This window comes from Delphinus delphis, chromosome 2, assembly GCF_949987515.2.
Source record: "Delphinus delphis chromosome 2, mDelDel1.2, whole genome shotgun sequence".
NCBI lineage: Eukaryota > Metazoa > Chordata > Mammalia > Artiodactyla > Delphinidae > Delphinus > Delphinus delphis.
The window spans coordinates 154,902,340-154,927,121 of NC_082684.1; the positions used below are offsets into that span (position 1 = coordinate 154,902,340).

The following is a 24,782-nucleotide window of genomic DNA, read 5'->3' on the forward strand; positions in this document are numbered from 1 at the left end:
TTTTTTTTTTTTTTTTTTAAGTTTGATTTGTTTCCTCTCTCCATTTGGGAGGACTTTAAAACACTGAAACTCAACCCTCCTCTTTTGGAGAGTTTCTGGAGGCTGGAAAGTAGGTCCTGGGACCTGGGTCCCTGGAGGGAGGGAGTTGTCGTCCAAGTTGGAACCGCTCAGTCAGTCCCGGGTTCCCGGGAGAGCCGGGCTGCTGGGGATGTATTTGGGAGTCATTCAGTCCCCCGCTGCCTCCCGGTTTTCCGACCTCCGGAGGGGGCGTGCGCGTGTGCGCGCGTGTGTGCGTCGTGGGTGCGTGTCCCGGGGGCGCGGGCGCGGGGCCGGGCGGCTCGGGGGGAGGTGGTGCCACTTCATAAACTCAGGTGCTAAGCACTTAGGACCTCATCCAGGTCTCCCCTTCTCTCCTTTGCAGGTGACCCGAGAGAGACTCAGTCTTGGAGCCGCCGAGTAGCCCCCGGTGCAGAGGAGCCTCACTTGCAGAATTCCAGCCAGTCTTCGCCCCCCTTTTACAATTTGGTCCCCCTTTATACTCCCATATCTAATTTTTGGAATTTCTTTTTTCTTTCTCTTCTTTTCGCTAAACTACCCCGCAAAGATTTAAAAACAAAAATCTGATTTGCTCACCTTTCCTTCCTAGCTTTCCCATTTCCCAACTGAAAACAAATCTTTAAACGACCCCCGCCCCTCCGACGGCAGGAGCACCTGCAGAGCCTCGTAGCCCCCGACCTCCCAGCCCGACCGCCCTCCCTCTCAGCGCGCGGGTTCCGGGCCCGGCGAGAGGGCGAGAGCGCAGCCGGGGCCATGGAGGTGACGGCGGACCAGCCGCGCTGGGTGAGCCACCACCACCCCGCGGTCCTCAACGGGCAGCATCCGGACACGCACCACCCAGGCCTCGGCCACTCCTACATGGACCCGGCGCAGTACCCCCTGCCGGAGGAGGTGGATGTACTTTTTAACATCGACGGTCAAGGCAACCACGTCCCGTCCTACTACGGAAACTCGGTGAGGGCCACTGTGCAGAGGTACCCTCCGACCCACCACGGTGAGTCCGCCCCGGGTGCGGGGACCTCCGCCCAGCTGTACCGGCTCTCTCGGGTCGGAGAGGCAGGGAGGGACCGGGGGGTGGGGATACCCGGCCAAAGCCCCCAAGTGCCGTTGCTGCTTCATTAAAACAACAACGACAACAACAACAAAAACTGGGTCCCGGAAATGGGCAAGGAAGGCGTCTCGATCGTCGCGAGAGTCTGTTTTTCAAAACAGTCGCAGCAGGCGCCTCTGCGCGACTGCGGTCCCCTGGGCCTGGCGCTCACCTGGCGGGCGCCGCGCTGCAGCCCTCTCTCCCCGCGCGGCCGCTGGTTCGGGGGCCTCGGAGATCCCGGGCGCGGGGAGCCGAGCCTCTGCCTCCACCAGCCACCGCTCCCCCGACCGGGCATCCGGTGCCGGCTAAACCTGGCTGGGGCTGGGTTCTTTCTAGGGGCTTCGCTCCCCCGGTTATCCCCTGGTTCTCTCTCTGGGGCTTCTGCCGGCGTGCCTCGGTATGTTTCTCCGGCACATTTCCAGAAAGGCCAGAGAAACGTATTTATTCCCACCTCTGTGTTTCGGCCTTTCCCCAAAGCCAGTGCATTTGGTTTTTAGACACATCTCCTACCTCTAGGCTCTGAGGAAGGGAAGTCTGGTGCTTTGACCGGGTTTTGGTGGAAAGACTCCCGTCTTAAGTTTGAGACATTTGGGGTTTCCTAGATTCCCGGCTGCACGGAATTTTCCTCCGTCTACACTTTTTGGTTGCCTTATTGCCTGCTCCCCGCAACTCTTGCCTTGCTGTCTCCTTCGGCCCTACAACAGACCCATTAGGCTCCCAAAGAAGATTTGGGATCCATCAGGGTCTCCTTTTATGGAGGAGCGATTCCAGTTGCCTTTTCTTTTCTTTCTTTCTTTCTTTTCTTTTTTTCTTTCTCCTTCACCTTGAGGAATTCAGGAGAGTTCTGAAATGGTAGAGAGAAACCCAGCCCCATGTAGTTGGTGGGAAAAGGCTTTTAAGGCTTCGCATCTGTAAGCATGTTCCCAAAGAAGAAATGGCAACATTTCAGACAGAGGGGCTGTGAGGCCATCTCAGTTGAGGTCTGCCTTGGTTCCCCGACTTAGATCCCGGGGCTGGGGCCGATGACAGAGCCCCTAGGGCAGCAGGCGTTCTCCTCCCTGCTGTCACCAGGTTTCAAACAATTGTTTCTGCGGCTGGGGCGCTCTTTGCTCTTGTCCTGTGCAGATCAGCAGTTAAGTGGAAATGCGGTAGATGCAGCCTTAATATTATTTACTATACTACTTCCTGCATAATGTGAAGCTTGACCCTTGGTGTGCGGAGAGCTCTCCTTCCCCCTCGACTCCCCTCCCCTTCCTTTCTCTTAAGATTTTAGTTTCGGTATTGTTCTTAATGGTTAAATAGAATGTCAAACGCTGAGACAGGTACTGGATTAAAAGATCAATAAGTGTGTGGATTTGTACTTGCCGTTTAAACTTACCCCTCTCAGAGCCTCTTCTGGTCTGAGTTACAGCTGCCTTAAAACTCTGCATTTCAAACGACAGCTCTGTTTACTGTGTGTGTGAGTGAAATAGACACAGAAACTGGAATTTTTTGTGTCTCAGGGGCTCAGGTGAAAATGCACGTATTGCACGGGTGGAGTCACAACTCTGGGGGCATATGGGCCCGTTTTATTTTTTTCCAGTAGGATCTGGGAGGGTGAGAACGGCAGATAGAAGTACCATCCCAGAGTCCAGGCTTGGAAACTTTCTCCGACAGCCTGAGCGGTTCACTTCCCTGCAAATCCCATTCCAGGCCGGGCCAATTCCGAGCAAGCAGTGAAGTGGGGTTACGTGCAAGTAACCCTAAAATGCTCCCTCTCCTCTCGTTCAGGCCGTCTCCCTGCTCTGGGCCTGGGGAGCCGGCTCTGCAGCTGGGCCTCTCTTAGGGTCCGTGTGTTCTCCTGGCTTTGAGCGGTTGTGTGGCTCACCCCGTCAGCCCTCATCCTTCCCAGCCCACCCTCTTATCAGGCTGCCTGGGATTAGGTCTGGGCTGGGGGCCGCTGGGCCATTGAAGGAAACCAATAAATCAAGTCAGGTTCCAGAGAGGGACCTCAGGGCTGTGATTCAGAAAGTGTGTCTGGAGAGGCCAAGGAAGCCAGGGCCCTTCTCGCTCCACGGCAGCACCCCTTGGGCGTCAGACGCAGGCCCTTAATTCCCTGGATTTGATGGGACATTGGTGGGGAGATAGGGGTGAAGGGGGTGTGTTGGCCCAGGTCCTGCTGGGGCCCCCAAGATCGGGGAGTGTGAGGTCCGGTCTGTGTGGGGGTTGTCTTGCCAGGGAGGCTGGGGTGGAGGAGGAGGATGCCCAGGTGCCTGAAGGCCTCTGGGGGCTACTCTCACTCGCCTGTCTCTCTCGCGGGCCTTCGCCTTTACCCACGCAGGGAGCCAGGTGTGCCGGCCGCCTCTGCTGCACGGATCCCTGCCCTGGCTGGACGGCGGCAAGGCGCTGGGCAGCCACCACACCGCTTCGCCCTGGAACCTCAGCCCCTTCTCCAAGACGTCCATCCACCACGGCTCCCCGGGGCCCCTGTCGGTCTACCCCCCAGCCTCGTCCTCGTCCCTGTCGGCGGGCCACTCCAGCCCGCACCTCTTCACCTTTCCACCCACCCCGCCGAAGGACGTCTCCCCGGACCCGTCCCTGTCCACCCCGGGCTCAGCCGGCTCGGGCCGCCAGGACGAGAAGGAGTGCATCAAGTACCAGGTGCCTCTGCCTGACAGCATGAAGCTCGAGTCGGCGCATCCCCGCAGCAGCATGACCACCCTGGGAGGGGCGGCGGCCTCAGCCCACCACCCCATCACCACCTACCCGCCCTACGTTCCCGAGTACAGCTCCGGACTCTTCCCGCCCAGCAGCCTGCTCGGGGGCTCCCCCACTGGCTTCGGATGCAAGTCGAGGCCCAAGGCCAGATCCAGCACAGGTAGGAACGTTCTCTCCCCTCGAGACCTTTCCCCTCGCCCCCCTCCCTGCTCCAAAATCCGGGACAGGGACTAGAGCGTGCTCTCCAGCCCCTCCCGGGGGCTGGGTGGCCGTTCAGACCCTTCAAAGATTTAATATCTTCCCATTCTTCCAGTGGGGAAAGAATGAGGTGTGTCCTCTCTCATTCCTGTCTTCAGAGCAGAGGGCAAGTGAGATCTGATTTAAAAAGCCACCCGCAAGAGCTGGGGAAGGAAAAAGACAAACAAAAACAAACCCCCATCTCCTGCCTGTCCTGCCAGGGAACTTCTGGGTGCTGGCAGTAACCTTTAGTCAGTTTCCAAGCGCAAATGGAAGGGGAGGGAATACATCTTTAGTGTTTAGTGCTAAAAACGAAACCTCCTGAAACCCAAACAAACACAGGTCCCTCCTCTGACCCCCCTGGCCTCTGCATCTTGACCGTTCTCCTCCGCTCAGCTCAGAGGGGGTCATACAGTCACCAGAGGACAGCCCTTTACACAGACATGTATAAATAAAGCGTGTGTATATTTTTCGCCGGGGGCGGGACCGTGGCAAAGACAGGACACACATTCTCTGCGTGGAAAAGAAGTCTCCCATCCTGACTTCTGGGTAGAGAGGTGGGCTCTGCCCTGGGGAGGCAGTTCAGTGGAAGTCAGAAGGGCTAGTTAACTGCAGTATCTTCCAGTGCTGGGAGCTCAGGCAGGGAAGGAAGGCGTCTTACGAGCTACTCCCCGACTGATCTGAAGCCAGAGGGGTTAGGAAGGATGGAAAAAGATTGCCCAGGTGTGTCTCTGCTTCCTCTGCCCATCTTCTCTCAGAAAAGCACACCCCAGCTTTATTCTCTTGGTGTAGAGGCTGGCATGAAAAGAAACAGGAAAGCCCGCACAAAGTATTTCTGCTTTAAAAATAAAATAATCCACCACCAATGTCGAAGCAGCTGAAGCAGAGTCGGGGAGTCTCTGAGATGAGATTTCACTGTATTTTTTGAGATGGTTTGGGGAAGATTGGCATGTCTCCTTGGGGGTGTCCATTTCAGGGTGGACAGTCTCTGTCCTGGTCTGTCCCAACTGGGTACCCTCTGCTCTCTCTCTGTAGAGACTCTGTATACACAGAAGTGGTGGAAATCACTTGTCTTTGCTGGATGAGACAACCAGTCTTGAAACAGAGCCTGCAAAGCCGGGGTTTAGAAAACTTCCGAGGGAGGGCTCTGGGTGCCCAGTGACCATGAGATCAGTTTCCAGGGTTTTTTTCCAGGGTGACATTCACTCCGACTGCCTGGGCAGGACTGTCTCTATTTAGTTGATATGTTTTAGCTAATCCAATTATTTTCAGACTGCTGCACGCGACAGTTGCATTGTTTATCCCGAGCCAGGAACTTTAATAGAGCCCGGATGCGGTTAGGCTGACAGAAAACTCAGACCTGCGTGTTCAGTACATGAAAGTCGGCAGAGGGAGAGGGAGGTAGGCTCGCTGGTGGAGCTGAAGAGAAAGCAAGAGGAAGGGAGCACAGGGCAGGAAAGTGGCCTGGCTGCCTCGGCGAGTGGAGGGTCCCCGGGAAGCGGGGTACAGATCTGCTCACAAAAGCGGGGGCGGGGCGGAGGGGGCTCGATCAGGGCTCCGAGGCTGATGGCAGTAAGAGAACAACCTGTCCATTTTGAAGTCGGGGTGGGATTTTTTGGGGGAAAGTTCTCTTTTCTGGTAGGGCTAAGAAGTTGGGGGCCAGATCGTGGTGTCTGAGGCTGGGGTGGTGGTTTGTGTAGGGAGGGGCCAGAGTGACTTTTCCAAATGCCTCTCGTCCTCTGCCCTCATTTCCGCATGTGATCTCTCCCCCTCCATCGGGCACACCTTCTGCCTTCGGGTTTGCCTGGCTTTTCTGTGTCTTCCCTGGAGACCGGGACATTTGGGGAGGGGGGAGGGGCGAGGGCGAGGGCTGTGGTTTCCCTAAACCAGAACCAGGGGTACCTGTATACCTATTTTCTTTTATTTTTTTTGGAGAGGAGAGGAGCCGGTTTAAATTTGGCTTTTGACTTCCTCCTCCTTATTCCTTTCTCACAGTCAGAAAAACCCAGAGCAACACAATTGGGCGGCGAGGGAGCTGGGACTTTCGGGAACGTGGAGCGCGCAGGGCAGGTTTCGAGGCTCCGTGAAGAGGGTGGAAGGAGTGGGAATTCCTGAGAAGGGGATTCTCTTGGTTTTAGTGGTTGCTTTTCTGTTTTTTTTTTTTTTTTTTTTCTTTAACCTCTTCTTTGCTATCGTCTGAAGGAGGAGCCCAGAGAAGGGAGGGTTGTCGCATTTTGGAGAAACGGTTGAGTTGTGGTTTAGAGCACCTATTGCTTTTTTAACGCCCGGGCTGTCCGGGCTGAGATGTGTCTTTGCAAACAAGACACCAAGCCTTTTGTGTGTGTGTCGGGGGGGACCATTTCTTAGCTCCCACCCCCTCCACCGTGGGCATCCAGCTCCCCCTTTTTCTCTGCAGCCTCCCTACTCCTTCAGTCCGGCCTCAGTTTCAGGATTTCAGTCGGAGACCAAGGGGTGTTTGAAAATGGCTGTTGAGCGTGAGGAGGCCTCCCGGCGCTGTGGTTGTCACCTAAGAGCGAGGTGTCTGTCTGAGCAGCTCACAGCAGGCGGTGAGCGAGGAGAAAGAAAGCAGGAGACAGTCAGGGCCCCCGTTAGGAAAACTGCTTGTTTGCTGAAGTCACAGATGAGAGGCAACAAGGAGAGAAAAAAAATAAAATAAAATAAGAAAAAGCCACGCAAGGCAATCACAAACTTGCCGAGTGAATCAAGACAGAAAATTGCTCTAATGTGCAATTGCTGGAGAAGCAACTGTTGCTGGCTTTCAAGGTCCCTCGGAAAAGGAAGCTGTTATTCTCCCCACTGGCTGACAAAGGAAAGGAAATCAGACTAATCGTGTCAGGCAGGGAGATCCCCTGGCCCAGGTGCCCAGGAGCGGGGCAGTCCAGCCCGAGCTGCTGGGGATGCAGGGGACTGGGAGCCCGAGAAAACCCCCAGAGGTCTGGGACAAAACGGCTGGGAGCCCGAGGCCCCTGTCTGCACAGGATGGGGAGCGTGCCAGGCCTGGCCAGTGTCCCCAGAAGAGGCTGACACAGCGCCCACCGGGGGCACGAGCACTGCGGGGGCCCTGGCTATGCCTGCGGCCACACCTCCTCACCCACTCGCCCTCTCCTCCCCCCGTGCCTCTCCCACCTTCAGCAGCCACGTCCCGAAGGCTTGTGACCCCAAAGCAGAGGAACCTGGATGTGATTCAGCCCAGAGCCTACTCAGAGCTGCTGGATGCCTAGCAAATGCTCCTGGCCCATGAGGGCCACATTTCTGTGGATAATCTCAGGGGTGCTTGGAAGGCTCTCTGTAGACCCCGGGTTAAGAACTTTTGGAATTTGGAGCAAGAAATTGAAATCTCTCAACTCCTTAACTTTTTTTTTTTTTTTTTTGAGAGCCTGTCCCTGGAGAAAAGCCCAGGCTCAGGGGTGTAAATTCCTTGCCACCCTCATACTTGGTCTGGGGGTCCCCGGGCCCTGGGCTGGCCTTGCCCTCCTCGTGGGGAGTCAAGATTCCCAAGCGTCCTGCCTGCGGGTTCCCTTCCTCCACCCCGTCTTCCTGGTAGCTTGGGGTCAGCTGATTAATCTCTTAAAACAACTGGTAGGGGCTCATCTTTCTCCCCTACCATCCCCGAGCCCCTTCCCAGCACCCTAAAGACCCTTTCCTGACTCCTCTTCTGGGGGGCACCAGCTCTGCTGAAGCCACTGGCCCTGCGGGGTTGGGGGCTCCTCCTGGGTCCCTCTCGGTTGGCAGTGAGGCTGGTGCGTCCTCGCCAGGAGAACGAGGCCCCCCAGGAGCGGGGCAGGTTCTCCCAGAAACCGTCCTGTCCTTCTTCCTCTCGGGGAAGTTGAGAAGAACTCTGTGAGCAAACTCCCCTCCTCCTAAAATGGTATCTGGAGGGATTCTCTCCCGGGGCTTTCGCTCTCGAGGTGGGTCCCCGTCACTCTCCAGCCCCGGGAGTGAGTGCTGTTTCAACCCGGCCTGGCCGGTTTTCTGTTGATTTTGTTTGTTTGTTTTTTTTGGAAAAAGAGCGACTGCAGGCAAGTCTTGGTTAATGAGCCACAACCCAAGGGCCTCCCCCCTGCCCTCCCCCCATAAACTGGCCCCTTCTCCTGACTCTGCCCCTCCCAGCGCTTCCCCTCGTTCTGTTTCCCTCCCTCCCCATCTCCAGCTTCCTCGCCTTCCAGATTGCTCTGCGTTTCCCTCCAACCTTCAGACTGGGGTCTCAGTGGCTGGAAAACCACAGAAAACCTTGGGTTTTTTCTAGAGAGTAAAAAAGATGATGGGGGAATGAATGAGTGGACCCTGCTGGGTCTTCATCTATTTCTTGCCAGCCGGGGACATCTTACAGTTTTATTGGAAGTAAAATCTAAGGCCCTCGGTGCTAAAATCAATCAGCCGATTGATCCATCTGTTCATCTGTTGATTATCTGTTTCTCCATCTAGCTATCGATGAATCTCTCCTTTGGCCCCATCGTAATCTTCATTATTTAATCAATCCGCATAGACAGAGCTGGTGACGATAATGGATCATCTTTGTTTTCGTCCGAGGGAAGCGAATGGAATGTTGTGCTTTCGCCATCGACGGGGGCTCAGGGTTTTCTCAGGGAACTGTTTCAAGTTGAAATTCGCCTTCCTCCTTGGCTCTGCCTGACCTTCCCCGTCAAGTCAGGCAGGCCCAGGACGAGGTTCTGCTGCTACTGATTCCTGTGCTGTTTCTTGGGCTGGGAGCTGTGTGTGTGTGTGTCCACGGGGAATGGTTAGGCCATGAAAGTGTCACACAGTAACTCTTTTCAACTCAGGAGCCACCTTCAAGGGAGCTGGGCAAGTTCCCCAAAAGAGGAAAAAAGAGATAGAGAAGAAGTTCTCCATTGAACTTTCATTGCCTAATTCTGCTGACAGCTTTTCTGTGTGTCTTCCTTCCATAAGTGACTTATGTGTGATCTTGTTTTCAGAAGGCAGGGAGTGTGTGAACTGTGGGGCAACGTCCACCCCGCTGTGGCGTCGAGATGGAACAGGGCATTACCTGTGCAACGCCTGTGGGCTCTACCACAAGATGAACGGACAGAACCGGCCCCTCATCAAACCCAAGCGAAGGCTGGTGAGTTGTCCTAGGGAAGCATTGGCCCGACACTCTCCGTTTTGTGTCTTTAAGTTCCTCTCTTCAGGAAGAAGGGCTTCTGCTGGAAATTGGCAGGACGGCTCAAAATCAGCTCGCTTGGGATAGTTTTCTTTTTTCTTCTTTGTTTTCTTTTTTGCAAATTACATATACAGAAAGGGCCCCCCGCCCCCGCCTTTCTCCCCCTCCATGGTTCTTAAGTCACTTATCACATTTTTAAGGATGCTCACTTCTGGGTTATCAAATCTTAAACGTCTTCACTGATAGAATGATTGCTTTCACAGGACCAGGGTGACTGATTTAAGATGCATTGATAGTCACGGTTTCACAGAGGAATTCAGTACGGGGATGGAGTGTCCCAGGTGCCACCCAGAACTTGTTTCTGAAGTCATACAAGTGGGCTCCTAGGAAGTAATTACAGTCTCAGGGTTGCCTTAGTGACACGGATGAGATCTCATGGGCCAGGGCTAATTAACTGAATTTCACAAACAGCGGCCATTGGGCTCAGTGGAGTTTTTCTTCTTCCTTGGTCCGAAGAATTGAGGAATTGCCACAGGTAATTCCTGCGGGGAGAACTGTGCGATTCCTGTCCTGCTTCTTGGTCTCCCCTAGTGTCTGGTCTTATTTTCCCTTTGAACTCCTGCCGGTCGGGTGATAGTTTCCTCTCTCCCCCCTCTTTGTCCCCTTCTTAAACCTCTTGACCCCTAGGAATACTTGAGAAAACCTGGCCCTGGCAAGCATTTATAAGGAAAACTAGCCTGAGAGGTTCATTTGCAAACTTGTCTTTGGAATCTCAGGCCAGATTGAATAGCAAGTGTATGTAACAGACAAATAAAAGCAGGCTTGGCAAATGATAACTGTAACCACAGTCAAGAGATCAAAATGCTTTTTGTGGTGATTCACCAAGTAGAGAGGGGAGGAGGGGAATTTCCCCATGCAAATTAATGGATGAAGCCGCATCCCTCAGATTCTAAGGTGGACCCTTCCCAAATCCTCTGCATTCTTTTTAAAGAATTATTTGTCTTCTCCATCCGATGTTAGTGCAAATCAACACCTTTCACATCCTCTTCAGAAGAAGGAAAATCTCTCTAGGGATGGCAGCGCCCACGTGACTTTAATTTTTGGCAATCCTAGGTCTCTAGGCTTTATTCTTTCTGATCTTTGCCCCTTTCTCCAGCTCTCTCAACCTTCCCCCGACTTGTCCCCATGCTCTTTGGTACTTTTTTTTTTTCCTTTCTCTCATGTGCAAAGCTAACTTCCTAGGAAAAAGCTGCCGGATATCTGAGCTCTGGAGATAACTCATAAACAACAACTCAGCTTCCCCAACTTAAACATCAAGATGTTTGAACGTATCAGAACAAGACGTGTTTGAAAAAAAAAAAAATGGCTGGAGATGTTAGCACAGAATGAATATGATCGCACCACAAAAGAATGTTCTGAATCACTCAAAACCTGGCCTTAGGAGAAAAAAAAAAAAAAAAAAAGAGAAAAAAAAGAAAAGGAAAGGAAAACAAAAGAAAGAAAACTAACAACAAAAAACTTCTTGTTAAAATAAGTCATGGTACCATTATAATTGGACTTTTTTTTTTTTTAATGTAAAAGTAAAGAAGGAAAAAGAGAGCAGTGAAGTGTCTGACCCCGTAGTTGTCTGGTTGATAAGCAAGAGTACATTTGACATTTTCTTGGGGTTTCTTCTGTCTGGGTAGATTGTACAGGAGGGCTGGACTTGCATTCTACATAATTTTGTCTTCATTCACCTTTCATAAGAAATCTCTAGAACTCTGAGTAATAATTACTTTTAATTCTAGAGTTTCTTCGCCATCACATGTGAAGCTGCCTTCTCTTTCTTACTCATCTCTTCCGGGTGTTTTTTTATTTTTAGTTCCATAGAATTCACATGCTCCAGAGAGATACTCGGGGCCCATTCAGGATATATATACGTATCTTTTTAGCCCTTAGATATATTTGACTTCTGAATATCTAGAACTTTCTTTTTGTTCTTTCCTATATTTCCTGTTCCTCCTTCCCTGCTCTGTCTCTCCAGTTTGCTGCTTTTGCACACTTGCAGACTTGCTGAAGACCACCCCGCCTGCCCGCTCTGTGTAGTCAGCTCTTCCATAGATGCATATCTAACACTGAATGAACTCGTGCAGGAAATAGAAGGGAAGACCCATAGAATTGTTTTCCTAGTGTTGCAAGATTTTCATAAGTCTCACAACTAGCTTGCTTTATTAATGTACTTTGTCTTCTGCTAGTGACCCAAACTGTGACTTTTAGAGGTTCTGTATAAATCCTCATAAAGTCTAAGCCTGTTTGGATTCATGTTACCTTCAATACACTGCAAAGGGCTGCACCATGAGCGTGGTTATTTGGAACTCTTATTTTATCGGTTGGCATTGAGCACTTGTACCATCCCTTCTCAGTTGTTGGGCCGGGAAATCCGGCACTTGCGTAGATATTAGTCTGTTATATCCAGGTATTTCTTTTAAAGGGGGAAGACCAGTCCAGGACTATAATAATAATCACATGATCATGTAGTTGTCAAAATCCTTAAGCACCAATTTCATATATCGTTTTCCTCCCAAGAGTACACAAGAGCAATGGTTAAGTCTTAAATTATCACGTTTCATAAAGGCAGGTGGACCAGAGGCATGTGGGGATAAGAGACAGCACCCTTGGACTGCGGTGAATTATTTTCCAAATGGACAACTCAAAAGTAGAACCTTCTCAGTTATGAGGGAGAAGAGCTGTTTTTCCTTTCTAGTTCCTCAGGACGCAGAAACTAAGAATTACTAAAAACAAACAAACAAATGAAAAAAGCCACAGCTCTGCTATTTAAACCTGTGGGAAGGGGCAGCATCTCTGTGGAACAATTGAGTAGCTTTGAAAGGAAAGGAATCAGCTTGGTTCATTCAGAATTGCCAGTGGGTTTTCAACATCTGACCTCTTCGGGTGTTTGGCCCAACTTCTTGCTGGATAAAATACTGAGGGAAAAGCACACCCTGATCCCTGTCCTTTCGTTCTGTGCTTTCATAACCATGCCAGAGTTTTCTTGATCACAGATAAAGACCAGATGAATTCTTTTTTTTTTTTTTTGCGGTACGCGGGCCTCTCACTGTTGTGGCCTCTCCCGTTGCGGAGCACAGGCTCCGGACGCGCAGGCTCAGCGGCCATGGCTCACGGGCCCAGCCACTCCGCGGCATGTGGCATCTTCCCAGACCGGGGCACGAACCCGTGTCCCCTGCATCGGCAGGCGGACTCTCAACCACTGTGCCACCAGGGAAGCCCACCAGCTGAATTCTTACTCCTTCTCTTGCCTTTGATAATATCTTTGAGTCCCAGGGACCGAAATAATTTTGCAGTTGAAATTTTCTTTTTATGTTGCAAGGGGGTGTGAGGAGATGAGAGATATATGGTTACAAGTGACCCAACCTCATTTCCTTTCAAAAGTTTTTGAGCTTAAGTTTTCTTTTTTAACGTATGGACATAGGAAATAGTCCCCTTCTACATTTAAGTGCGTCAAAAAGTGAAAGAAAAATCTCCCTTTTAAAGGAAATGAGGGCAGTGACACAATCAAATAATGAAAATTCAGCTTGGGGCTGACATCTGACCTGTAACCATTTTGCTCTGTGAACAGCAGATAGGAAGCACCTACTTTCAAGAGGGTGAAATGAAATGAAGTTAGGAGCGGGGCCAGTGTTCCTGGTGGATTGCAAAATTCCTTGTTCCTCTCAGTTTGTCTCACTAACTGAAAGCCACCTGAAGATGGCTGTCACCACGAGTGACCAAATCTGAAAGCGTGGGCCGTGCACAGTTAGGATGCCTGCAAGTTGGCTGAGGTCTTGTTCAGTTAGGATGTCTGGCTTGGTGCTTTCTCCGTGGCCCAGCCCGTGGGTGCCAGCCACACGTGCGCAGACGTTCTCTCATTCTGTCAGCACTCTGCCCTCCTTATCATCCAGCGTTTCTTGATTTGGGATCTAGAAAGCGCTTCTGATGCTTGGGTTTGTTCTTCCTTGGCTGTTGGTCTATTGTGATGACCAGTATCCTTGTTGAGAACTGCTTTTCTGGGCAGTTGCTCTTGAAAAAGACCGCCTGTAGGCCTGGCAGAGGAAGCCACTGAGAGCCTGGTACCCAAACGAGTCTGGTTAATTCAAAATTGCTACCCATAAAAATGAAAGATCTGGAAAACTTTGGGGGGAGGGAGGGGGGCTCGTTATGTCGGTGAGGTGATGTCGGCTTTCTCATCCTCCCGAATCCTTCCCCAGGGGACAGCAGGCTATGTGCTGACCACCGGACTATGGTCTGACCTGCTCCTATGCCAGTGGAGTGGCTTCATGTTTCTTCTAGATGCAGGTTTTGGGGATCTTTATTACTTTCATGTGGGCCACTTGCTAGTTTTGATTTCAGTGATAATTTTTTTTGAGTTGGTCTCCGTAGCTCTGCAAACCCATTTAACACTTGTTTTGATTTTTATCCTCCCCTCTCTTCCCGCTCCCCAGTCAGCAGCAAGAAGGGCAGGTACGTCCTGTGCAAACTGTCAAACCACAACCACGACTCTCTGGAGAAGAAATGCCAATGGAGACCCTGTCTGCAATGCCTGCGGGCTGTACTACAAGCTGCACAATGTAAGTGTCCTGGGGACCCGCCCCTCCTCCCGGAATGGCCCCCTTCGCATGAGGCCCAGTGCCCAGCATCCCCCTTCCCTGGTCCCCTTTCTGAGTTTTTTAAAAAAGAATTTTACTGGAGTATAGTTGATTTACCATGTTGTGTTAGTTTCAGGTGTACAGCAAAAGTGGTTCAGTTATACCTATACTATATCTATTCTTTTTCAGATTCTTTATCCATCTAGGTTATTACAGAATACTGAGTAGAGTTCCCTGTGCTCTACAGTAGGTCCTTGTTGGTTATCCATTTGAATCGCCCAATGACAAGGCTCAGAAAAGGCACTGCAATAGGACCCAGTGTAGGAAGGGACTCGGCACAGCGTAGCCTTGCTGAGATTGAAGACTCTGAAGCAGATGACCCAGCCCCTTAGTTTGTACTGGAAACAGTACGCATGGTGGGCCTGGTCTGGGTTTTTAAGGGGAGAAAAATCTTTCTCTTGGAAAAACCAAAGTCACCAGTCATATTTTGATGTTTCCTTGAGTTTTTAAACGTTTTGCAAAAAAAAAAAAAAGAGAATGAGCCAGTGAAAAGAGAAAGGTAAATAGGATTGTAATGCACGGCACAGGAGTTCAGGGCGATTCAGTTACTGAGGGGTAAAGAGCCTTGGTGAATTTTAAACGGATTCTCTGAATAAAAGATACGAGATGAGAGATTTCATCTGCTGAGTTTGTCCTCACCAGGGGAACTCTTGCAAAGCAGCCGACGGAGGTTATCCTTACCAGGGAAAAGAATGCTTTTCTCCTTCTAGATCACATTAGCAGAATGATAATTGTCAGTCAGTCACATGGGTTTGGCTGTGTCATTTTTAATCTTTCAATTTGGGGGTCCTCCCATTTTGCAATATGTTTACCTTTAAAAAAATTTTTCAGCTTTTTTTTTTTTTTTCCCTGCAACAACTCTGGCTGACAGGCCATGACCCTTATGAGGCCAGAAGTTTATGTTGATCCCAGAGAAAGAATTTTGTCTCTGTCTGTCTGTCTCTGTCTGTCTTTCCCTGTCTCTCTCACATCATCTCTCTGGCTCTGTCCGGTTCTCCTGAAGTCTCTTGACCAGTCTGATTTTGGTAATGTCTGGGAGCGAATGGGGAAAGGCGGAGGGCTTTGCTCAGAACCATTCTGACAGTCGACGCATCTTACCAAAAACACCTGGGAATTGGGGAGGAAGCTTTTTTGGTTAGCGTTTTTGAACCACAGGAGAACTTCCCAGGGTGACCCCAGCAACTAGTCCTTTTGTGCTTCTTGGGAATGAGTTGATTTGATTCCTGGGGACCCCCGTAACACTCACCTCCCTGCCCATATGCCGTCCGCTCTCGAGAGGAGGGGCCCGGCGCTGACGGAACGGGGCTCTTACTACAATCCATCGTTTCTCTCCCACACGTCCTCAGACTGTGGTCTGTGTACATTTATCAGCAATGAAACCCCAGGCCCGTTTTCACTTTGGGGAATTTCCTTACTCACTGCCGTGGAGAGAAGCAGATTTGTGATTAAAATCTGGAAGATTTGGGGCCTTTCAGGTTTATGAGCTACCCAGTGGTTGGTACAGCCGATCAAATGATTTGGGGGTTGTAATGTATGGTTTTGCAAAGAACTTTCATGTTACTTGATTACATTTGAGCCTCAAAGAGTCCCATGATGTAGACAGGGCAGAGATTATTTTGATTTCCCTTTTACTTGAAGAAATGATGACTCAGAGAAGTAAGGAACATGGCTGATGAAGTAGAAGGGCCAGGATGGATTTCTGAATTGCGAAAGGCCTTGCGGGGAGATCAGTAACCTCAGGACTAATAGGGAACAGAGGAGAGTAAGCACCTTCTCATTTTAGAATGTACCAAAGTTCTGTTCAAAGTAATGCATTGTGTGTGTATATATACTTCCTTCCTATTTCCACAGAAGTATAGGAATTATGAGAAACGAACCAGCTATAAATTCCTTTGACTACTCAGCCGCAGTGAGATAGGCTCTCAATTGTGTCCAATCTAAAAAAATATCTGTTTCTGAAGAATACGAATTTCTCATTAAATCAAAGACAGGTCAAGGAACCTTCTTCACTCCTCACTCCCACCCTATTCTAAATTAGCTCCCGACTTCATGGTTGGGCCCCAGTGGCTGGGAGATAGAAACGTGCTCATCCTCCAGAGCGGTTCTGCCTTCTCTGGTTTAGTAAGAATTCACAGAAGGAGGCGGATTTGTTGTGTATTTAACAATAAGAGATAATAATCTATTAACATTCTCCTCTTGTTGTGTTTTGTTCTGCCCATCGAGATACCATGCACGGCCTAAGTTAGTTCCTGTTTTCTTATCTAGGTGTGTAGATAACTACCTATCTCAGTATCAGTGTTGCGACTAGTTATCTGGCTTTGTGTGTCTATCTGTGTAACTAGATATTATATTTAGATACCTGGCTCTGTATATCTAGATATCAGCGTAAAGAGCCATGTGTCTAGGCAGTATCTTGGGGGAGATTCGATGTGACAGTAGATTCCTATCGCCTCTGTAGGCTGCATCTTTATCTTGACTATGACTTTGAGGAAGGAACCCTGAGATGTTCTTTGGGCAACGACCTTTTAGGTCCTCTGTCGTCACTCACGTGGCCTTCCTGCACAAGGGGGAAGGCAGGTGTCTGTCCCACGGAGTGGTTCTGTACCCCTCTCCAGCTCAGGCCCAGCTCAGGCCCAGGAAGCTGTGGGTTTGCTGCTACCAGTAGTGTTGTCGGAGCCTGGCCTTCTTGGCTGCTAGATTCTTTCTTCCTTAACTATCCCTTTCTAGCCTTTGGAGCAAACAGGCAGGTCCTAGAGCCATGAAATCTTCTCTTCCTCCACCCTTGAGGACCCTGGAGGAAGGAGTTGTTTGTTTCCCAAGCAGTCAGGAGTGACTGAGACCCTGACCTTCCCTCTCTTGAGTCCCTTTGCCCATTTCCCCAGAAACACGGCCAGATGTGTGGTTGGTTTGCTCTATAGGGCAGATGGCCGCTATTGAGGTCAATCTGATTCTGACTCCTCGTGGGGAATGACCTCAGTTTGCTTTGTCAAGTCCCCTCTCTTGATTCTTCTCCCCACCCCCCTAAAACAAATGTGTATTCAAAACAAAACACATGAGGCTTATCAGAAAGAGAGCGATGGTCTGCTGCCCCGGGGACGGGGACGGGACGGAAGACTAGCGCTTGCCTCTGTCTCTTTACTCAACTTCAGGCCTGGTCTTTGATTTTTAGGAGGAGAGTGCTTTCAGGCTAGCTTTGTACCCCGTAAGTGGATATTAAATTCTCGTGGATTGGTTGTTTCGCTGTTTGTCTAGTAAGAAGTGGATAGTCAGGACCAGGTAGAAATTGCAACTTTCAGTCATCACCGTGGCTGTGACGTGGGCAAGAGCTTATGTTTCGGAAAGACACTTTGTATTAAATTATGACCCCAGAACTTACACATTTCAGGGGAAGATTTTACAGCACCTCTTGTTTAGAGAAGTTCGTCAGAAGAGAGACAACCAGACATGACTTTGAAGAGGGAAGCAGTCCTAGCTTCTCAAGGCAGAGACAGACACTTAAGATCGATTGCCTTGCACAGTCCTAACACAGATTTTGGACCAGTAGACAAGATATTATTTCCCCCCTTGAAAACCCCTCCATTGCCTCCATGCTCATGAAGTAGTCTAAGGTCATTCTAATGGAAGAAGACAAGTTATTATTATATTTCAGTTAGCAGAGAAATACAACCATCTTGGGTGGGTCTCTAGAATATGTCCTTGGAGACAGAAAGTTCCCTGAGGCAAACTTTCCCCCAAATGATTGGTGCAGATGAATGTAATGAATAAGCCCTGCTTGGAACACCTTACCTATGGCCTCTGGGTTTCTGAAATTGATAGAGGCTGACAGACCCCCGCCGCAGAAGCCTAGCCTCCAGGACTCTGGGTCCCTGGGAAGGAGGCAGGAAGGTGGGGAGGAAGGGGCCTCCTGAAAGCAGATCCCCGATCTGGGGCAGTCAGAGGAACCCGGGTTGGGGTGTGAAAGTCTGCACTATTTCAGAGCCAGCCAAATAAAGTAAAAAAAAAAAAAAAAATTGATCTCTGTTTAGATTAACAGACCCCTGACTATGAAGAAGGAAGGCATCCAGACCAGAAACCGAAAAATGTCTAGCAAATCCAAAAAGTGCAAAAAGGTGCACGACACGCTGGAGGACTTCCCCAAGAGCAGCTCGTTCAACCCTGCCGCCCTCTCCAGACACATGTCTTCCCTCAGTCACATCTCACCCTTCAGCCACTCCAGCCACATGCTGACCACGCCCACGCCGATGCACCCGCCCTCCAGCCTCTCCTTCGGACCTCACCACCCTTCCAGTATGGTCACCGCCATGGGTTAGGGTCCCTGCTCGATGCTCAAAGATCTCCAGGAGAGAGTCCCTCCAGCCCCTTCTACGTGCATTTTTGCAGGAGCAGTATCATGAAACCGAAACCCGATGGATCTATATGTTTTTGCAGGCAGAAAGCAACACGATGTTTGCCACTTGGACAGAGGAGCCCGCTGTGGTGTCTGTGTTCTCACTCCCTGAATCTGGATACCATTTGTGAATAAGCCATTCAGACTCATATTCCCTATTGAACAGGGTCTCTCTAGTGCTGTGAAAAAAAAAAATCGCTAAACATTGCATATAACTTATATTGTAAGAAATACTGTACATTGGAAGAAGAAGACTTTATTGCCTCTGTCAGGAAGGCACGAAGGACGCCATGCATTTTAAGGACGATGGAAGAAAATAAAGTGTGGAAATTAAGAAGAAACTAGTTCTGATATCCAAATGGACAAACTACCAGTTTTGTTTCCTTTTCCTGGTCACAGTTTGATGCATTAAAAGAAAAAAAAAAAAAAAAGGAAAAAAAAAAAGAAAAATGTTGTAGGCGAATCATTCGTTCAAAGCTGTGGGCCTCTGCGTAGGAAATTCTATCACTCCGGGCAACGCGTTACACTCCCAGATTGCCATGGAGGGTTCAGTTAGACTTTCCTAGGCCTCCATGCTTTGTGAACAAGTCCCTGTAATTGTCGTTTGTATGTATAATTCAAAGCACCAAAGTAAGAGAAGTTGTAGATTTATTTCATCATATTATACAGACTGAATGGTTGTACAAATTTATTTCCTGCTAGTGTTAAGAACTGCTTTTTTTGTGTGTGTGTGTTTCCGTTTTAATATTTTCCTTCTCTCTCAATTTTTGGTTGAATAAACTAGATGACGTTCAGTTGACCTAAGGCGGTTGTGCTCCACAGGGCTGATTTTGTTTTTCCTTTTTGTTCCTCAATGATATTTATTAAATAGCTTCTAAGGGTACAAGAGCATCTGTCCTTTGTCACTTCTCCTGCAGCCTGTGCTATGAGGGTAGCAGTGTATGAGCTACCCGCGTGCATGTCAGCGGCTCGGGCCCGACAGCCCGGGTTCTGAGAGCAACCGGGCTGAATGTTAGCCCCTGTTGTGTTCTGTGTTAGTGATCACTGCCTTTCATGCAGTCTGTTGGAATAATAATATAAAAAGATAATAAGTTAAAAGATTTAAAAACAACCACATAACATGGTATCAAGAGTGGCGGCCAAGCTCTTCTAAAATCTGGTAGCTCTAGCTAATTGAAGCAAAAGGAGTTGAAACAAAACAAAACAAAATAACAAAGCCCAAAGTTGTTCAGTTATTCACTAGGAGATAAGGCAAACCCCAGATAGTCAACATCAGTTCATTTGGGAAACTGGGGATCTTTGGGGCTTATGGGATGCAGCCCAGAGGAAGGCATGCCCAGGCTGGAGTAGGTTCTGTGGTCCTCTCTGAGCTGCCGTTCCCTCCTCCTTGTCTAGCCTCAAGGAGACGATCTTCTAGCAGGAGAAACAGGAAGATTTCCTCGTTGGGAAATCTCGGCGGATTCTCGGGCGAATTTGCAGTTGCTGGATCTCTGCAAGATGGAAAGGAGCTGGGCTTCACGTCTGTTTTGCTTTTCTACTGTTGAATTGAATAACATCACCGTGAAGGGTTGATTGGAATGTTTGCGAAACATGAAATAACCATTTTGTAACCTACGCTGTATAGTTTCCTTTTACTCTGTTGACAGAATGTGTAACGCTGGCACACATCTGAAAAATCTCTGTTAATCGCCTCTCTGCTTTCTTAGCAAATATTTCAAGCCTAAAGCTCAATGTTGAAATAAAGAAGTAGAGGATTACTGAGATGCAAATGAAGATCTGACTGGCTCCTAATTCGGATGCGGTTTCTGGTTACTTGTGAAACACCCAAGGCAGTGGTCGTCTGTTGCCATCTTAAACTTGGGCGCTGTTACTGGAGAGTTCCAATGTTTCAGGATTTGCCACTTTTTTCCTTCATACAGATTTGAGTGAATGCCCTTTCACCTTAAGAACAGGAGTTCAAATTCTTGACATTCTTGGGGGTAGGAGAAGGGCGGGCAGGGGTGGGGGGCACACGTAGCAAAATCCCAAACTCAACACTCCAGCTACATTTTGTTTTAGGTGCTATAGCGATAGTGGTACGTTTGATCCTATTCCTGCCTCAGACAAATGCCATTTTATCATTCTGTACGTGGATTTTACATTCTAAGATATTTTTGGAGGATGACGCAAAAGATTTTAAAACAACTATGTAACTATTCTCCAGTTTGTCCTTTCGAATGTTATCATATGTTTTCATGGCTTCAATAGTTTTGTTCTTTCTTTTTTTCTTCACTTAAAAGAAAAAAGACACACTAGAACAGCCACAGGAGAGAGGGTTTCCTCTAGAAAAACAACAAGATTGTAGATCTAAAATGCTGCTCCAATATTCTTGAGTAAATTGTACGCCTGATTAATTTTCCATCTCTTCTGCCTCGCTTTTGAAATAGCTGCACTTAGCACATCCATGGGAATATATGTGAAGATTTGGAATATTTCTTAAAAACATTTTAAAAGCCAACATAATAGAAAAAAAACAAACTACATAGCTGTTGAACAGTTTTGCCATTTATGGACGTTCGTGATGTAAAAATTCTGAACGAAAACACTTCTTTCATTGATGCAACACATAATACCTTTGAGGATCTAGGTTGAAGTCCATTTAAAAACTTTTTTTTTTTTAATTAAAAAAAAGCAGATTAGGAAATAGAGAAACCAAGGTTCCAGTGTCTCAGTCTGGTGACATTTACAGGTTATTCCCCTTTGAAAAAAACAACGTGAACTGTGGCGAGGTTGGGCCCCTGGGTTGGTCTCCATGCAAGCAGAAGGTGTGACACAAGTGGGGACACTCAGAACCTGCCTTCTGAGAGCAATGTCTATTTTCTAAACCATTTTTTAAGCGTTTAGAATTATTTTTAAAGCTGAGTCCTCATCGCAGGACATCATTTTAGTATTTCCTAAGTCTAGAAACTGTGTGAAAGGAGCAAATCCTTCCCAGGTAATGCATGTCGGATCCGAATTCAGTAAAACACCTGTTCACAAAATTCAAACTCAGAAACTCAAATGCCATCCATTTCCCACATCTGATATGTTCCTCACAATGGTGAATTGTCCCACTGACCTTTCAGAGATTTAGAAGCATTATGATTCCACGTTCTTCTGTGTACTATCCCCCTGTCCTCAACCCCAAATCCACCCCAAATCCTCAAACCATTCTTGTGATCCTTCCTGGACAGTAGGCATTACTGACTCCTCTGTAGAGAAATTCCCTTCCATTGCCAAGCTAAGCAGAGATTAAAAAATTTTTTTTTAATTAAAAATTTAAAAATCACAAAAAGACAACCTTTGAACGATAGCATTTTATTGTTTTATCCACAGAGCAGAAATTTTAACCATGATCCAAAATAGCTGAGTAATACACTAACCCCTTTCTGCACTTTCAAATGAAATGAGCTTCTGAAAAACATTTTCATTTTCGCTTATTCCATCTTTCTCATGTTGGTGTGAACACACCCTCAGACTGGGACTTGTCTGCACTTCTTTGCAAAAACCCAATAAAGGGAAAACCCCAGAATTCAGAGAAATTCACTGATCATCTGAAACGTCTGACCACCACTGTCTTAGGAGTCTTGGAACTTGGGTTTTTATTCCTGGCTGTACCACTAACAAACAGGGTTATCTGGGGACTTTTGTTTGATTTCTCTGGGGGTGGGCTCTTTACATCATTAGAAGACATGCTGTCTAAGACCCATGCGAGAAGAAAAATGCCATGATTCCATTGGATTTTTAAACTTCTTTTGGAGAACACCCTTTATTAGGAAAGACGTCCTCACAGCCCTGGTTAGAATCTTGAGCAGGCTGTAATGAGGTTCCAGATGGGCTGGGGTCGTCCCACTCTCATCTGCCCTTAGTACTATCTTGCAAAACACAAATTAACTTGTATTTTGTGACTGTCACCCTGGGACAGGAGTTAGTGTCCCAGCCTGCGGATTCCCTGCTCTTTCCGCAATGTGTCCAGGCCCCTCTTGAGCGGAACACACAGGACTTGCTTGTCCTGCTGATGTTGGCAGTGTGATTCATATTTCACTCATCCATTGTGTAAAGAAAGTCTGCCTGAATTGCTTATAGCCCATTCTAGGGAGATAGCCAGCGTCCAGCCTTTCTTTTTCCTTGCGTTCTCTCTCTCTCTCTCAGGAGAGGAGGATCAGCAGAGGAAATAGATCAATGTTCCCCCAGAGCTGTTCCTTTTGGGGTGCTCTGTCCGGATTCCGGTTTCTCTGGGCTGTTCCTCCGTCACCCTTGACCTTCTTTGCAGGGGATCCTGGTACATTAGACACATTGTTTGCGGTGCGCTTTTTCAATCCCCTGTCATGTCTGTGTGCACAGTTTGGAGTGGGGATTTGGAGAGCGGGCACCCTCCCTGTCTCAGGCTAAACAAAAGGCGTGCAGTGCAAAGCACTCCGCCATGCTGCCCGGGCCCAGCAGCAGTCCCAAGGCCTGCAAATACCTGGAGGGGAGCCGCTGATTCCTAGGGAAGCAGCTGTGGGCCCAGCCTTGTGCAAATGAGGGATGCCGTGTGGTGACAGGGCAAACCAGCCCCTGGCACCGGCTCCTAATTCAGTGCATTGACCTGATGGGGACCCCCCTGCAGAAGGATCCGGATGGGGTCGGCTCGATGCCCAGACTACCAGGTAGTCGACCAAGACATCAGCCAATCTGGTCTAACTTTTTTGGAGGAGAGGCCAGTGGACATTTCCAGAAAATGAAAGTTTTGCTATTTTCTTTGTTATTTTGTTTGCTTTTTTCTCATTATAGGATTAGTTAATACTTCTTAACCAAACTTGTAGAATACCCCTCAAATTTTTAAAGTTAAGTTTTACTTTTTTCCCATTTTTTTATTTTAAAGAAGCAGAAGAAACAAGATTTGGGGGGGATGCTGTTGAATGGGCCGTGTGTGGTCCAGTCTTTTGAATAGTTGGTCTGGAATCGTTTTTTGAATCTGGTGGCCCCAGGTATGGGGCTGGTGGAGCGGGGGCTTGGGTACAGCGTGTGCTTTTGGGGGGTCATTACAACTCCAGCTTATGAATTGGGAGGGGTCGTTAAGTAAAATCCACCCGGTGAATGCAGCCACCCTCTCCTTCTTGGTATTGGGAGGTTTGCTCCCCCCCTTTGTCGGGCTGGCCTCTAACAGCTGGACAGGACAGCTGCTGGGCGTCTTGTAAAGCAGGCGTCTCTGAACACAGCAGCTTCCTCGGCCGCAGCCCCGTCCACGGTCACTGCCAGCTCTGAGCTGAAGCTGCCTGGACTCCCTCGTTGACAGCCTGTGACATTGAGTCAGAAATCCTGCCGAGTTCTCCACGGCAGGCCCAGAGCGGACCTGTCTTCTGTGAACTTGAGAGGTGAGTGCATGAAGCCCCCTGTCCTTCACCTGGAACTTTTCAGGGCTCCCTGGTGGCCTTAAGCTCGGCCTCCTTCAGAGAATACCCAGCTTCCCAGCGGTCAACCCATTGCGTTCACTCTTCTGAAGACCCGAGGACCACTGACAGCGGCCTGGAACCATGGGGGCCTCCCAGAAGGACAGGGGGGCTGGTCACTTGTTCTGTCTGGCCCTCGGGACTCACGTGGACTGGACGATGAGAGGAACGAGGGTGAGAACGTGGCCTGCAGGCTATAGTACACACTGGCTCCCTACCAAGGCCCAGGGCCCGTCAAACCACAGAGAAATGAGAGCTGCCTTTGTGTTGCACACACCCTGTATGGAAGGCACGGTGCTCAGGGCTTCCAAAGCCCGCTTCCCAGAAAAGCCAAGTCCAGTGAGAAGAGTATCCTCCTCATTTTATGGAAGAGAAAAAGGTAGGGTGGAGAGGCTGAGGAACACCCAAGGTCACACATCTGGTGAGGGGGTTTGCTGAGACGGAACCCCCTGGGTGCACAGCGGGCCCCCCGATGGGGGCTTAGCCCCGTGAGGGGCAGCCAGCCCCTTGTGCTCAGCTCGGTGCCGGGCTCGTAAGACACAAGCAACACATTTCGTTTGATTCACAAACGACTGTGCAATGAACTGCTTTGAACCTAGATCGGTCCCTTTCTCAGAGGAGAAATTGAAATCCCTCATTGGACACAGCGGCCTCCAATCTGACTGAGTTCTGGGTGGGGAGAAGGGGTCGGGGGTGTGTGAGGCCGACAGGATGCGTTTGAAGTTCCCCCAAGGCCTGGTAACTGGTCCACAGCAACAGCAACACAGCTTTGTCTCCCAGGCAAATTCTTGGGGAACCTCAGGTCCGGTGCCTCTAGGAAGCCAACATTTGTATCATTTTCTTCCTGCTGCTGTAACAAACTACGGCAGCCTTGCTGGTTTACCACTCACTTCTGGAGGTCCAAGTCTGAAGTCAGTTTCACCAGCTTAAGTTACAGGATCATGAGGTCACGGGGTCACGGGGTGGGCTCCTTGTCGGTGGCTCTAGGGGAGGATCTGTTCTCTTGCCTTTTTGAGCTTCAAGAGGCCTCCTGCCTTCCTTG

At 49.1% G+C, this 24,782-nt stretch overlaps 1 protein-coding gene across 2 annotated transcripts; it reads left to right on the top strand.

The window, feature by feature from the left end:
* Positions 1-424: 424 nt before the first annotated feature.
* Positions 425-19,718, top strand: GATA3 (GATA binding protein 3). 2 transcript variants are annotated; one of them, XM_060006027.1, is made up of 5 exons: positions 425-1,051; positions 3,468-4,004; positions 9,037-9,182; positions 13,700-13,825; positions 17,929-19,718. In XM_060006027.1, exons 1-5 carry the CDS (start codon positions 811-813, stop codon positions 18,211-18,213), a joined length of 1,335 nt encoding a protein of 444 aa, XP_059862010.1. In that variant the 5' UTR covers positions 425-810; the 3' UTR covers positions 18,214-19,718. The 2 variants fall into 2 exon arrangements, with proteins under 2 accessions (XP_059862010.1, XP_059862011.1); XM_060006028.1 differs by having other exon boundaries at positions 9,040-9,182.
* Positions 19,719-24,782: the final 5,064 nt, after the last annotated feature.

Excerpts from the sequence above, each read along its gene's own strand:
- GATA3 (XM_060006027.1), top strand. The coding sequence starts at position 811 with ATGGAGGTGACGGCGGACCAGCCGCGCTGGGTGAGCCACCACCACCCC. Across the intron at positions 1,052-3,467 it reads GTACCCTCCGACCCACCACG|GGAGCCAGGTGTGCCGGCCG; the intron begins GTGAGTCCGCCC and ends TTACCCACGCAG. Across the intron at positions 9,183-13,699 it reads TCAAACCCAAGCGAAGGCTG|TCAGCAGCAAGAAGGGCAGG; the intron begins GTGAGTTGTCCT and ends CCCGCTCCCCAG.